Source organism: Alligator mississippiensis, chromosome 1, assembly GCF_030867095.1.
Source record: "Alligator mississippiensis isolate rAllMis1 chromosome 1, rAllMis1, whole genome shotgun sequence".
In the NCBI taxonomy this organism is placed as follows: Eukaryota; Metazoa; Chordata; order Crocodylia; family Alligatoridae; genus Alligator; species Alligator mississippiensis.
The window spans coordinates 416,279-431,558 of NC_081824.1; the positions used below are offsets into that span (position 1 = coordinate 416,279).

At 65.3% G+C, this 15,280-nt stretch overlaps 1 protein-coding gene across 1 annotated transcript; it reads left to right on the plus strand.

The window, feature by feature from the left end:
- The first annotated feature begins 12,905 nt into the window (after positions 1–12,905).
- On the plus strand, positions 12,906–13,721 carry CCDC121 (coiled-coil domain containing 121). The gene has a single exon (XM_059727151.1). The coding sequence runs from the start codon at positions 12,906–12,908 to the stop codon at positions 13,719–13,721; it is 816 nt and encodes a 271-aa protein (XP_059583134.1).
- The last annotated feature ends 1,559 nt before the right edge of the window (positions 13,722–15,280 follow it).

Sequence of the window (15,280 nt, forward strand, 5' to 3'; positions counted from 1 at the left end):
CTACCCCTCCCTCCCCGCCCCCGGTCTGTTTTCCACAGTCCACGTCCATAAGACTAGGGACCCCCCCCCCACCCTCGAGTGCCAGGGCTGGGCGGGCTGGGCGGGTGCCACAGGGGCCGGGGTGAAGTGCACCCCATGCTGCGGGCTCTCCCAGGGGCCTGGGGAGATTCCTGTCATGCCACAACTTGCTGACAGAGTGAGGGGGCAAACACAGTGTGAGTTCTCACAGCTGGGGCTGTGCAGGTCTGTGCATGCATGTCCATGCGTCAATAATGACTCCAAGATCTCTTTCTCCCACCGTGCTCCCGAGAAGAGAGTTCCCCAGCCTGTAGGTCTGCTGCAGGTTCCTCCTGCCCAAGTGCAGCACCCTACGCTTGTCAGTATTGAATCCCATCCTATTGTCGTTAGCCCACCCCTGTTACCTGTCCAGGTCCTGCTGTAATCTGTCCTTCCCTACTAGCGTGCCCACCTCACCCCAAATTTTGGTATCATTAGCAAATTTGAACAGGTTGCTTTTCAACCCGTCGTCCAAATCGCTGATAAAGAAATTGAACAGCGCGGGCCCAAGGACTGAGCCCTGGGGGACTCCGCTGCCCACTTCCCCCCAGGTTGAAAAAGACCCATCCACCACCACCCTCTGAGTACGACCCTTCAGCCAATTAGCAATCCATCTGACTGTGTAGGCACCAATGCCACAGTCACCTAGCTTTTTAATGAGGATGGGGTGGGAGACAGTGTCAAAGGCCTTGCTGAAGTCCAGAAAGACTACATCCACGGCAACACCTGCATCCAGTGCTTTTGTGACCTGATCATAGAAGGTAATCAGGTTGGTCTGACAGGACCTGCCCCTAATGAGAACGGCTGCCTCGGCCCTTTCTGCACCCACCAGATGTGCCCCCGTGGAGGAAGGTTCCCTGGTGCTGAGCCCTCGGGAGAGGTGTCTCTTCCCCAAGTTTGATCCGTTTCCCGCAGGCTTTCCAGATCCAGCACGGCTGTAACGCGATCAGACCTGCCCTCTTAGGGCTGCCCACCCCGTTGCCCGTCAGCCAGGCTTGAGAATCCTGGCAGAAGGAAACCAGGTGTATTCAACAAGCCTGGTCCCCCCAAACCACCATGGCCGTCATGATCCACTGAACTCTGCCCCTGTGCTTTGCCGGCTGACCTCAGGGAGACAAACAACAGTCCCGGTGGCTGTTCTGCCCTTCGCAGCCATGGTCCAGCATTAGCCAGTCCCCCGTGACTTCCCCAGCCTTCCTGGACTAATTAAATACCATGTCTCATTGACATGCACATTTGTACCCTGGGGTTAATATGCAGATCCTGACTCTTCTGGCTGCCTGGAAATTCTTGCAGCCCTTGCATTTATGTTGCATTGGGGTTGGGAGTTTGTGGTGGGGAAACAGCCATGTTTGAGAGGGTGTTTGAATGAACGGTGCCCACGGGGCCAGGCTCAGAGCCCCCCCGCCTGTGCCGCAGTCTGCACTCATGGGGGTGGCACGCAGAGCGGGACCGGCCGGCAGCACAGTGTTTGGACGGGTTTCTCTGGGCCCAGAGCAGGTTGTGACAGGCCTCGTATGCTGGGCCCTTGTCCTCCGCAGTGCAGGGGTGGATCCCCCCATGGGGAGGGTTCCTCTGAGAGCTGCCACTGCCTGGTGCGAGCACAGCTCTTGTGCGCATGCCCTGGCAGCTCCCTGCGAGAGCAGCTGCTGGCTCGGACGACCCCCGCGGCCAGCCCCACCGCTCTGTGACGGGCTGACCCGGCCCCCGCGCTGCTATACAGTAACCGACGGTAGAGTGGCACAGTGGTGCCAGCCGGCCCGAGCCACCCCTGCCAGGGTCCCTGGGTCTGCTCGTTTCCAGACGGGTGTCCCTGGTTGGAGCTCTTTCACCTCCTTGTTCACCCCCACCTTGGGGCTCTGGACCACCCTGCTCGACAGGAGCCTTGGGAAACCGCGGGGAGCAAAGAGAGCCAGGGGACCGGGGCGGCACCTCGCCCATGGCACCGGACTGCAGACCCCGCAGGGAGACCCAGCAGGTGCTGAGCGGTCCCTGGGCCAGTGTGGGTGGGCAGCGGGCAGGGGAAGCGTGGGTCAGCAGGCTGGCACTGTGCTGGGCTCTGCCAGCCTCCCGCGATGGACGGCTGGAGCACGGGACTGCGTCGCCCGAGGGCTGATGGCCGTGGGGTGACTCCTGGCCCAGGCGTGGGGGGTAGAGGGAACCAGCTTCTGCTTGCACAGGGTCTGATTCTTATCCATAAACATCGGCTTCATCTACACTCAGACCAACGGGAACCCGTGTCTGTTGGTCACGATGGACGGGTATAGAAAGGGGGCTGAACCCCTGCCCCTGTTACTGGGCAGTGGAGAAAGAGAGAGGGAGAGGTTAAAGAGGAAAGCAATGTGTGGCTTAATCACATCTCAATTGAGCAATTAGCTGCTGGTTCCCAGGTGGGGAAGGGGCTGGAGGGAGATAACAGGCTACATGAACAAACCCCTACCCAAACCCCAGAGGGGGAAGGGGACTGGAGGCTGTTTGCCACCTTCCTTATCATTGGTGACAACTGTATTCATCATCTGGTTGCTGACTTTATTTATGAAGGCTGAAGTAAAAAAAAGCTATTAAAACCTCAAGCTGAGATGCTCTCAGGGTCCTGCCAAGCTGTCTCGGTGCAGGGAGACCGTGCTTGCCGTTTGCGGGGGCTATGGGAAGGCATCAGGGGACCATCCACAGGGAAGGGATGGAGCCTGCGTCTGGGTCCCTGCTGCTCTCCTCACCCTGCCGGCTGCTGCATCGGAGCTGAGGGCACCTGCAGACCCCAGACCCAGCGCTCCCCGAGGGGTCGCAGCCGAGAGCAGTGAGGGCCCAAGCTGTCTGCGGTGCAGAGCAGGGCCGTCAGCACTGCTGGGCATCTCGCAAGAGCCCCAGGCTGGGAAGGTCTCTGTTCTCCTCTCAGGGAGGAGCACCCAGGGGCCGAGCGGTGCAGAAAGGCCGCATGCGCCTGGGTGGGGACAATGGCCAAGGAGGGCCGCAGCGTGGCCGAGGAGCAAGTGCAATGAGTGAGCTGCAGTGCCGTGATCTCCAGCAGCCCCTCAGCAAACGGGTACATGGTGCCTGACCCTTAGCGGCACCTGCCCTGCAGCGTCGTGGGGCTGGCGGGACCCACTGCGCCGTGCCACTATTGGCACTGCTGGCAACAGGCCTCCCCCAGGGACCTCTCACCTTGGGGACCTAGTGCCCTGGGGTAGCCATGCCCAGGCAGGTTCAGTCTGCACAGGATGTGTCCCTGATCCCCCGTCTCGGGGAAGGAGGACGAGACAGCTCCTGGCGACAGCTGTGAGAGCGGGGTGAGGGCGCAACTGGGCCAGCAATTGCTTCTGCAGCTCCTGGAGCACCCGACCCCCCTGCACTTCAATGCTGGAGGCTGCAAGGGAGAGAGGAGCAGGGGGAAACCCTGCTCAGACCCCGTCACTCTCCCTTCTGGCCTCAGTTTTCTGCCGCCACGTGGCATCGGAGACTGGGCGTGATGGCCCGAGGCTGTCTCAGCCCATGGCAGCTCTGATGTTCCTAATTCGTACGCACTTCCCTGGTGAGGAACTCACCGAGTGCAGCTGGCGGCTGCTCCTGTCCTTCCCCTGAAATCTCTAGGGAAGTCCAACGCTGGGCCCATCCCTGGGGCGACCCCAACCGTCCTCCGGGCCACACCACGGATCAGTCATTTATGTAAATAAAAGGCAAAGGAGATGCCTTGGCCAAGACACGTATGGCCATGCCTCCCCTGCCCCATGCTTGCTGCCCTGCTGTGCTGCTGGCCCGGATGTGGAACGGCGGGACTCAAACACGGGGTTTAAACCCGCAGGTGCCCATGAACACACCAAGGAGGCCGTTGTCTCGTGGGCAGGTCAGCTCTGACCCAGCACGCGCTCCCCAAGCCCCTGCCACATCCTTCCTTGGCTAATGGATGGTGCCGGGCCTGGGTGTAAGGGACCGGGGCGTAGGCGGTCTGCCAGGCCAGTGGTGTTAAACTTGGGCGGAGCAGGGATCAAGGGGGCTGCAGCTGCACCGATGCAGCCCCCAGATCTGCACCTGCATGCAGCCTGCGGCTCAGCTGCTGGCCAGACCCGCGCAGCTGGGCCCTGGGAGCCGGGCAAGGGCTGGGCTAGGACCAGGCTCGGCAGCACCGGCTCGCAATGCCTCCTGGAGCAGAAGCAGAAGCAGAGGCAGCCCAGGCATGTTAGCGTGGGCTGTGTTGGAGGTGCTCAGGAAGGCTAGACATTGTTTATGAATCTGACCGAGATGTACATCAAACTGTGGTGACCGCAGCACTAAGGACAGACTATTCCTTGCCAAGCTTCTTGTGGTTTTGAAAACTCGATACACGATCTAGCCAACAAGCGCACGTTTCAATACTTATACTGAGCTTTGCTTTCATCTTCAACTTCATAATATAGCTCTGGGGCCCCGGCATATTATAAGGCTTCTAGTTTCTCTTTAACTGGAGAGAAAGGTGTGTTGTGTTTCATGTGATGGTGTGCTGTGTTGCCACCCCACCTGTACCCCCCCTTGCCAAAACCCTGGATCCCACCCCATACGCATGTGGACGGGCCTTGGGGGCCCTGTCAGACCACCCTGGATGTGCCCATGTGCCAACACCCATGTCTCAGTTCCTGGAGATGGAGGCAGACCTGCTCTCCTCCCTGCCTACGGACAGTGTTACAGGGTCAGCTTGCAAACCAGGCCCCTCAGACTACTATAAAACATCCCACAGGATGGGGAGAGGAGGCAGGTTCCCATGCTTGGGGCTGTGTCCGGGCTGAGCTTTGCAGATTGTGAGATGCTCCCTGCGGGGTGGCCCATGGTGTTGAGACATTCAGAAAAGTGGGTCTGGAGTCCTTGCTCCCTCCGAGACCTCAGTCAGAAGCAAAATTGGAACAGAGTAAAATCTTCTTATGACAACAGGTCATCAGCCTGTGGAGCTGCCTGCCCTGGGGCTGCAGGGACCACGAGCCCAGCAGGATTCACAAGGACATTGCTTGGACGTGCGAGACACCTGATTTTAGGCCTGAAGCAAGACATATGAGGCCTATAATGAGGACTCATAGCCTCTAGGAAGACAGGCTAAAAGTGCCTCCAGGATCAAGTGGAGTGCCCCAGGGCTTGGCTCTTGGTTTGGTTTTATTCACTATCTTCATTAGCTACCTGGATGACGGCACAGAGCGCACCCTCGGCAAGTTTGCAGATGACACCAAGCTACGGGGAGTAGTAGATATGCTGGAGGCTAATGCTAGGGTTCACAGTGACCTTGACAAATTGGAGGACTGGACCAAAGGAAATCCTATAAGGTTCAACAAGGACAAGTGCAAAGTCCTGCGCTGAGGAGGGAGCAATCCCCTGCACCGGGGCAGGCTGGGGCGACGGGCTGGGCAGCAGCTCTGCAGAAAGGACCTGGGGGACGGGGGACAAGACGCTGAACAGGAGCCAGCAGTGTGTCCGTGGTGCCAAGAAGGCGACCGGCATCCTGGGTGCATTGGGAGGAGCGCTGCCAGCAGATCAACGGATGTGATTCTTCCCCTCTGTTCAGCACTGGGGAGGCCACATCTGGAGTCCTGTGTCCAGTTGTGGGCCCCCATTGCAGGAAAGATGTGGACACATTGGAGAGAGTCCAGTGGAGGGCAATGAAGATGGCTGGGCAGCTGGGGGACACGACTGGTGAGGAGAGGCTGAGGGAACTGGGCTGTTTGAGTCTGGAGAAGAGAAGACCGAGGGGGATTGAACAGCAGCCTTCACCTCCCTGCAGGGGGGTTGTAGAGGATGGAGCTGGGCTGTTCTCAGTGGGGGCAGATGGCAGGACAAGGAGCAATGGGCTCCAGTTGCAGCAAGGAAAGTTGAGGTTGGATATTAGGAAAAGCTCTCTCACGAGGAGGGTGGTGAAGTGCTGGAATAAGCTTCCCAGAGAGGTGGTGTTGTCTCCATCATTGGAGGTTTTTAAGGCTTGGCTCAATAAAGCCTTGGCTGGGACGATGTGGTTGGGGCTGGTCCTGCTCTGAGCAGGGGTTGGACCAGATGTGGCCTCCTGAGCTCCCTTCCACCCTCCTTGTCTGGCTCTATTTATCCTGGAGAAGAGAAGCCCAAGGGGGACGTGGCCTCAGTCTGCAGATCCCTGAAGCGAGGGGACAGAGAGGATGGAGCTGGACTTTTCTCTGTGGCCGCAGGGGCAGGCCTGGGAGCAACGGCATCACGCTGCAGCAGGGGAAACTGAGGCTGACTCTGGGAGCGGTCTGGTGTTGGAACAGGCTGCACGGAAAGGCTGCACAATCTCCATCCCTGGAAAGTGTCAAGAGCGGGGTGCACAGACCCGTGGCTGGGCTGGTTTAGTCCAGGATGATCCTGCCTTGAGCAGGAGCTGGACCAGATGTGACCTTGCGAGGTCCGTCCCAGCCCTGCTTTCCTACGATCCCACGTCTGTGGAGAGTGGGAACAGTCCACGGGAGAACGGTTAACGACACCACAAATGCTGGCCAGAAGTCGACCCTCCTGAGTCTGGGCTCCAGACCGCCCTTTACCGAGTGCTTTTCCACCTTGCCGGGCTCCAGGGGCCCTTGAAAAATGCCAGCTCTTCACTTCCACTCGGTTTTTGACTACAGAGAAATCCCAGCACAATTCTTCTGTGCCAAAGTCCTTGGCCCGGCCCCAACAGGCAGGAGGGCTTGGACCCCGCGAGTCCCTGGGAGATCTCCGCGTTTCTCTTGGGGGCGGCGGAGGCGCTTGCACACCTCAGTGGCACTTGGCAAGGGTCTCGGGGCTGCACCCCTGGCTGAGCGCCGCGGCTGCCACCATTAGAGAGTGGGGAGGACCTCTGCCCTGGCCAGGCTCCGACCCCACAGGGCTGTGCCTCTGCTCCAGTGTGTCCCCTGGGTGCTGAGCGCTGCGTCCCCCCTTTCCCGGGGAGACCGGCGGGTCTGCGGTGCCCCCGGCCCGCTCCAGCGCAGGCGGTGCGGTGCCTTTCCTGGCGCTCGCCCCGTGACGCGAATCCTGCCAGAGCAGTTTGCAGCTACACCATCGATCCTGGACCCGCGCCCGGGCTGTCCCTCGTGCTGACTCTGCGCTCGCCTCCATCCGCCCAGAGCCAGGAGCCAAGGCTGGGCCCGTGCCACCCGCCCCGGGGGGAGCACAGCGCCCCGGGCTCTGGGGGAGCAGGGCTGGCCCGGGGCAGGCAGGAGCTGCCTGCGGCAGAGGGGCGCTGGGCGCGGAGGTGGCTGGCGGCTCTGCTGCGCTCTCCCCAGCTCCCAGCAAGGGGAAGGGGCTGGGCTGCGTGCTCAGCCGCTGGGGCCTTAATGCCGCAGAGCCGGGGGGCTCCAGCAAGTGTGCTGCCCTTGGGGGCAGAGGCCTGCCTGCTCCCAGGGCTGGCGTGGGGCTGGCATCGTGGCGGGACACCCCGGCCCTGCTGCTCACTCTCTCAGCTGGTCCCACGCGCTCCCCGCCTCCTCCCAGGTCCAGGGCGCCAGGCCCTGTCCCCTCCTGCCTTCCTGCGCCACGTCGGTCTCCTACCCCGGGGCTCGGTGCATGACCCCTGCTCCCCACCCCGGGCTGCGTTCTCCTCTGCAAGCCCCCTGGGCGGCCGGGTCCAGAGCCCACCAGTTCCTGCGGCCCCGTCCCTTGTTCACATCGTGGATTATTGCGTGTGCTGCGGCCAGGCCCCCGAGCTGGGCTCTGCGCGCGCTTCCTGCACCGGGACACCCTCCCGCCACGTGGCCTGGCTGCAAGTGTGACAGCCGGAGGCCTGGGCACAGCCAGACGATGCCAAAGCCGGCCTGCCCGGCTGGGCGCGAGCACCACGGGGCAGGGGTGGGCACGGCCGGAGAGCGGGGTAGGACGAGGTGTTTTACTAGGCGTGTTTCCCAGGCCGCTGCGCCTTGCTGGTGGGCTCGTGGGGCCAGGAGGGAATTCCCCACGTCCCCGCTCTGCTGCTGCGGCAGGAGGGATTTAAGCCTCCCCCAGAGGCGCTGGGTGCTGGGGACGGGGCTGGGCCGGGCCAACGCTCCTGCTCCCACAGGGTCCTGGTGGAGGGTCTTGCCCCGCGCTGCGCTGGGGCAGGAAGGGATTTCCCCCCTGCTCAGACTGGTCTGGACTGGGGGGTTTTGCCTTCCTCTGCAGCGGGAACGCGGCCTGACTTGGGCTCTCTGCAGCGCCCACGACCCCTGGCGGCAGCAGGACGTCGGTGGCCACGGCCTCCCTGTACCCCGGGGGCAGGGGCAGGGGCGGGGGCGATGCTGGGGGCTGTGTCAGGGTGACGGTGTCGTGCGGCTCCAAGGTCGCACACGGGGTTTGTGCAGGTGGGTTTGGACGGGGCTGATCCGGCCCCAGGCAGGGCTGGGACTGGATGTGCCCCCAGAGCGCCCTTCAGCCCCGCGTCTGAGTCTGGGACAGGACCGCAGGCTGTGCTAGGACAGCGCGGGGTGAAGCACCGGGCGTTGGGATGGCCCGAGATGCGCAGAGCTTCGCGCTGTCCCTCCGCGCTGCCCATGGGGACACGTCCCGGGCAAGGGGAAACGCCGCAGCCCCGTGCGCCGCTGGCCGGAGGGAGGTGAGGGCCGTTGGCCTGCTGGGCGCGGGGTCCCTGCTGCCGGCCTGGAGACTGAGGGAGCGAGAGTGACCGACCCTGAGCTGCTCGGCTCACCTTCCTACGGGGAGGACATAGGCATGGGCCGGGGGAGCGCCTGAGACCCCTGCCCTGCCCGTCCACAGTGTTCGTCCACCCCTGGTGCTGGTCCAGCCCCTGGCTCCAGCTTCCTCCCGCCCTGCCAGCCCCGCTCAGCCCAGCCCAGCCCAGCTCAGCCCAGCCCAGCCCGGGGCCCTGGAGAGGAGGCGTCAGGCCCGGAGACGCCTCCCTTGGCCCGTGCAAGCTCGTTAAATTCCTGGCACGCGGCAGGCACTGCACCACGCCTGGCAGCGCGGCCCTCTTAGCTAATGAGCCTGTGGCGCTGAGTCAGCGTGGGGCCCGGGGCCACGCTTTGCTCCAGCGCGGGCGGCCCCAGCATTGGCCCCCGGCCTGGGCACCTTGCCCACGGACCGAGCCCGTCACCGTGGAGTCTGACCCCTGACAGGGGGTTGGTGCCCACAGCGGATGGCAGAAGTGGCACGTCCACCCGTACCCATGCATTGGTAGCCAGAGGGCCCCACGTGCTGCCTGGCGGGGCCGGGAAGAGTTTACCAAGATGATGCTGCCTCCTTCCTCTTCATGCAGGACAGTATGGGGGGCGCTGGGTTAGGGCGGCTGGGCTGGGGCTGGGGCATGCTCGGAGAGCTGCTCAGGGCTGGAGCTGGCGGCTGGGTGGGGGCGGCGGGGTGCAGGCTTGCGCTGGCGTCCCTCCCCACTTCTGCACCTGTGCAGCTCCCGGGAGAGCCCGCGAGTGCCCCTGACGCCACCCTCTTGCTCCAAGACGACCTGGGCGAGGTGGAGGAGCTGGTGGCGCAGGTGAAGGAGAAGACGTCCAACGTGCAGGCGCTGTCGCATGCCACGGCGGGCCAGCACCTCCTGGCGAGGAGCAGGACCGGGCTCCTGCAGCGCAGCGGGGGGATGCAGGGCAGGGCGAGGGGCTTCAACCCAGGGCCGTGCAGGGCTCTGTGCAGTCTCCCCACGGGACCAGAGAGACGCTGAGGGCTCGGCTGCAGCAGCAAACCCCGACTCCTCTTCCCAGGCAGAGCCACGTCTAGGGTACGCGGGGAATTTCAGCCAGGTAATGCACCACGGACCAGCGGGGGCTGGGCTGGCGGTGCCCCAGGGGTGGGCTGCAGGCCCGTGGCTCCTCATGGTGGGACCATGGCCACTGCTCCCCCCGCAGAAGCTCCAGCGGGAGCTCAGCCCCAAGTGGCTCCTCAGCACGGTCAGCGGGATCCTGCGCAATTGCGCCGTGGGCTGTGGGTCAGCAACACCAAGCTCTTCTGGGTGGCCATGGCCATCCTGCACGTACCAGTGCCACGGAGCGCGGCACCCCCTACTGGCAGGGCAGGCAACCTCCTGCGCTCCTAGTCTGGGGAAGGACGTGGCAAGGCCGGGGCCAAGGTGCCCAGACCCTTGGCGTGGCCCCTCCTCTGCCCAGCCCAAGCCCAGGGAGGGGGATGCTGGATGATGCCAAGGCCACGGTGATGGGGAACCACACAGGACCTGGAGGCTGGGCTCCAGTACGGTCCACAGGCCTCTCTGCCCCTGTGCTGAGCCCGTGGCGCTGCGCTGGAACGGCCCCGGGGCTCCGGGCTGGCTCCGAGGGCCACGCCGTCCCTGCAGCGGTTCACAGGCGCTCTCAGGCGCGGTGCCTGGAGCGCCTGCTGCACGTCATCCACAACGCTGAGGAGCTCCCAGCTGGCATCCGCGGTGCACAGATCTCCCGGCAAGTCGCGGCAGCCATGGAGAAAAGCAAGGTGAGGCTGCCCCTGTGTCCCTGCCTTGTGGCACGGCTCCTGTGGCACTGGAGCAGCCATTGCAGCGCTGGGCAGGGGCAGGGCACTGGGTTTGGGTTGTGGATGTGGGATGGTCCCGGGGGGCCCCCGGCGAGCCAAGGCGGGATGCGTCCTGCCGGCTCTGATGCCCCTTCCCCCCCCCCCCAGGTGATGCCCACGGCCACGCTGTGCCTGCTGCAGAACCGCCCTGTCTGTGAGCGCAGCCATCAAGGCTGAGCCGGCCGCCCCAGGGTGCAAGCGGAGCATGGGCAAGGCGGATGCTGCCAGCCAAGGCATGTAGTGGCACGGCAGGACGGTGCGGGAAGGGCCTGGCACTGCTGGCTCCATCCTGCTCCCGGTGCTTGGGGACATGGCAGCCGCACTGTCTTCCAGCCCAGGGAGCACTGACCCCGGACATGAGCCGCAACGGGAGCTGGAGCTGGAGCATCGCGGCATCACCAGCCGGGCAGCGCCCAGCACCCAGGGCTGTCATGGCCAGGCCTTGCCATAGACAAGCACTTGCAGACGGGGGAAGATACCTCTTCAAAACAGAGAGGGTTTTGCTGTTCCTGCCCTTCCCTGCTGAACTGGTCCAGCCCAGGTGTGCTCACGGCCGGGACCTGCCCACTACCCAGAGCTGTGCCCTTGCTCCAGCGGTGTGGACGTCCGTCCCCATGCTATACGTCCAGTCCTGCCCCTGGCAGCCGAGCCAGCCCTCTCCATGCCTGGCCCAGCATCTCCCCGTGCCCAGCGCCCTGCACAGCCCTGCACGCACGCACTCGCTGGGGCCTCGGGTGCCGGTGCTCATGCACCCCTGCAAACGTCCTCCCAGAGACCCTGCGCTCCTCTGGCCCGGCTCGTGCCTGCCTCGCTGTGCCACCTGCGCTCCCGGGTCCTTCCGGCCTCCGGGGCTGGTGTGAGCTGGCATCTCCTCCTCCCCTTCTCAGAGGAGCTCTTCCCCTCAAACCAGGTCTAGCAGGCTGCAGGAGACGGCGTTGCAGCAAAGTCCCTCGGGGCGCAGACAGCTCCGCTCGCCGTGGCGGCAGGCGCCACATTTGCTCTTCACGGACCGCACCGTCCTGCCTTTGATGTGAAGGTCGCTTAAAACCTGGTGCCAGACCTGAGCTGTGGTCACAGGAATCCCAGAGCCGCGGGGCGGGCAGGGCCTGCTGAGGCCACGTCTAGTCCAACCTGTGCAGGATCCGCCTTGCCTGACCCCGCTCCGACTGGGGCCTCGTCACAGCTGATGGTTAGGGGTTTTTTAAATAAAACTGTTGTGTGGCCGAGCTGCACGGCCCTGGGTTCAAGCCTGCCCAGGACGTCCCGGGTCGCACTCCACTCCGCGCTGCGGGATCTGACCGGCCACGGCTGGGATTCCTCCGGACGGCCTGTGGCCGGGAGCAGCGTGCAACCATGCTCTAAAGCATCCTGGGGCAGCCTCTGCGTGTGGCACGGCAAACTGTGGGGAGGGACAGGCAGCACAGTGGCAGATGGGGCAGGGAGCAGAAAGCAGAGCGGCAGAGCAGGCGGGGAGTCCAGAGCAGAGAACAGAAAGCAGAGCAGCAGATCAAGCAGGGAAGAACAGGGCAGAAAGAGCAGGCAAGGAGCACAGGACAGAGCAGCTGATCCATCCAGGAGCAGAAAGCAGAGCAGCAGATCGGGCAGGGAGCAGAAAATATAGCAGACGGAGCAGAAAGTGGAGAAACCGATCAAGCAGGGAGCATGGGGCAGAGAGCAGATAGCAGAGCAGCAGAGGGAGAGGAAACGCCGCGGTGCAAACCAGTCTGAGCAGGGGGGAAAGCCCTTCCTGCCCCAGTGCAGCGGGGGCCAGACCCTCCACCAGGACCCTGGGGGGGAGGGTCCCAGCAGCGGTATGGCGGGAGCTCATGCATATTCCTGGACTGATGACAGGGGCGGGGCGAAGGGCAGCCCCTCCCCAGGCAGGGGGGGGGACCCGGTCTCCAGGCGACTGGAGGTGTTGTGGGACGCAGAGCTCCTGCTCCCGCTGCAGGAGTAAGGGGGGGGATGGGACGGGGGGGAGCCAAGCCGGGAGGGGGCAGGGTCTGGTTAGTGGGGGGAACCCAAGCTGGGGGGGCTCAGGTTGGGGGGGAACCCGGGAAGGGGGGCAGTTGGGCCAATTGAAGGAAGCCAAGCTGGGGGTGGCAGGGTCTGCCAGGGGGGGTAAGCCAAACTGGGGGGGGGGTCAAGCTGGGGGGCCAGGTTCCCTCCAGGGGGGTCAGGTCGGGGAGGTGGGAGGGAAGGCAGGATATGGTGGAGGGGAGGCCTGGGAGGGTGGGCAGGGTTTCTCCAGGGGGGCAAGTTAAGCGGGGGGGAGGGGGGCTGATCCTGGCAGGGGGTCACCGGGTGGGATTGGGGCACTGGCCGATGCCCTGTGCCAGCCCCGTGGGCGCTCAGGCCCCTCCGTGCCCCCAGGCCTGATGCCGCGGAAGCAGAGCCAGGCAGCAGCGGCGATGGCGGCGGCTGCGGAGGAGGAGCGGCTGCGGCAGGAGCTGGCCCGCCGGGGCGCGGAGCTGCAGGGCGCGGAGGCGGCGCGAGCGCGGCTGCGGGCCGAGGGCGAGGCCCTGCAGCGCGAGGCCGAGCAGCTGCGGGCCGAGGGCCGGGAGCTGGTGGGCTGGGCGGGCCGCTGGGCCCAGCGCCGCGGCGGCGCCATCATCTCGCTCGACGACCAGTGGCGCCAGGCCCTGGCCGAGCTGCGGCGCCAGCGGCAGGAGCTGCAGGCCCAGTACCAGGCGGCTGAGGCAGCGCTGCGGGAGCAGCTGCTGCGCCGCGAGGCCGAGCTGGTGAGGCTGGGCCGGGAGCTCGAGGCGCTGCGGCCGGTGCAGGAGCTGCGGCAGGAGCAGGAGGGCCGCGTGCGGGAGCTGCAGCAGGAGCTGGCGGCAGCGGGGGCGCAGCAGGCCCGGCGGGCAGCGGAGGCTCGGGCCAACTTTGTGCGGGACCATGCGGCGCTGCAGGAGGCGGCGGCGCGGCGGCGAGACGAGGCAGCGGGGCAGGCGCAGGCCTTGGCGCAGCGGGGCATGCAGGCCGAGGGTGCCCGGGCGCGGGCCGAGAACCAGGCGCTGCGGCAGGAGCTGGCGGCGCTGCTGGAGCAGGCACGGGCGCTGCGGGAGCACAAGCGGCGGCTGGAGGAGCGGGCGCAGCGGCTGCGGCGGGAGCTGGGCTGCGTGCAGGACCTGGCCCGCGTCCATGCTGCGCAGGCTGGGGAGGAGGCACCATTGCGGCCCCGGCGGCCAGGGCGGGGGGGCGGCAGGGCGGGGGCTGCCCTGTGAGCCCCTCGGCCGTCCACCCCCGTAGCAGCCTGGGGCCCAACGGGGACCCGCCGTCCCTGTGGCCTTGTGTACCACGCAGCGTGCCTGGCTTTCCCACGTCCCCTGCCCCAGGTCACCGCATCCCCTGCCCCGCAGCAGGGTCTGGGGAGCGCGCCCCGGGCCCGTGGTCAGCGATGTGCAGGGTGGGCCGGGCCGGGGGTCGCCTGGCCCAGCCCAGTGGGACGGCGGCTCCTCGGCCCCCCGGGAAGGCTCCAGCCACCGAGATGTCAGGACTCCTCTAGGCAGCCGGCGGCCCGCCACGCTCTTTGCTGTCCCGGTGCCAGAAGACCTGCTTGGAAATCAAGAAGTAAATGGGGAAATAAAACCTCTGGATGCTTTGAGCCGTCCCTTTGTGAGGATCGGGCCTGCCCAGGGCTCTCGCCGGTGCCCAGGCAGCCGATCCGTTTGGGAATCGCAGGATCCCAGCGCCGTGGGGCTGGCAGGGAGCTCCAGTCACATCTAGTCCAAGCCCAGCCTGAGGCAGGATCAGCCCCGTCCAAACCAGCCCGGACAAACCCTGTGTCCAAGCTCTTCGTAAGACCACTGTCAAGCCTGAAACAGCACAGGCCTAGCGCCCGGGGAAGCAGCGGGCCGCAGCCCCAACGTCCTGCTTCTCTAAGGTCGTCAACTTCCAGCCATTGCTCCGCGCCCGCTGCAGCGAGAACGGGGGTTTCCTCCCCGCTCCCGCAGCCCTTCGGGGACTCGCAGGCTGCCGTCGGGGCCCCTCTCAGGCGCTTTCTCTGCAAGCTGAACTGCCCAGCTCCTCCAGCCACTCCTCGCAGGACTGGCCTGCCAGGCCGGGACCATCTTTGCTGCTTCTGGACCTCTCATGTCTGTTTTAAAACGCGGAGCCCAGAACGGCAGCGGTGCCCAGGCCAGGCCCCAGACCCTCAGCTCTTGGCTGCTGCTCTCGCTGCGCCGTCCCAGCAGGGCAGAGGCGTAGCGAGCACCTCGCGCCCTGGGCAGGCTCTGGACCCCGGGGGGGGCAACGACTCGTCTCGTCCCAGCCTCCCCCCTGCACGACGAAGGGAGCCAGGCAGGACTCAGTGCTGGCCAGAGGGTGGTCGGCTCCAGGGGAAGAGGCGATGCAGCCGCGGACCAGCCCCCAGACACCGCAGGCTGCTGCCTGGCCTGTCGCAGCCACGCTGCCTCCTGGGACCCCGGGCGCCTGCAGTCGCAGCTCTCTGCTCCTCGGGGCTCTGGGCTTTTCCTGGTGCCGGCAGCTCGCTGGGGCCAGGCCGGGAGCACAGGCTGTCCCGCTGCAGGGGCCCGGGCCAGTTGCTTTTCTGGCTGCGCTCCCATCGGACACCCCGCTGCAGCCTGGCGTAGCTGCGGTCCTGAGGCCTGGCTGCCTGCTGGCTCCGCGTTCCCCAGCAAAACCCCCTGCAATCCTCCCCGCGCTGGGGCAGCGCCACGATCAGGCTCTTCCCCGGTTGAGGGATGCTCTGCAGCTGTCCCCTCACCCCGGAACAAGCCCCTTTAGGGACTTCTGGGCTCTCTGATGCCCCACTTCACCCCTC

What these genes read in the sequence shown, in the direction of transcription:
- CCDC121 (XM_059727151.1), top strand. Translation starts at nt 12,906, where the DNA reads ATGGCGGCGGCTGCGGAGGAGGAGCGGCTGCGGCAGGAGCTGGCCCGC.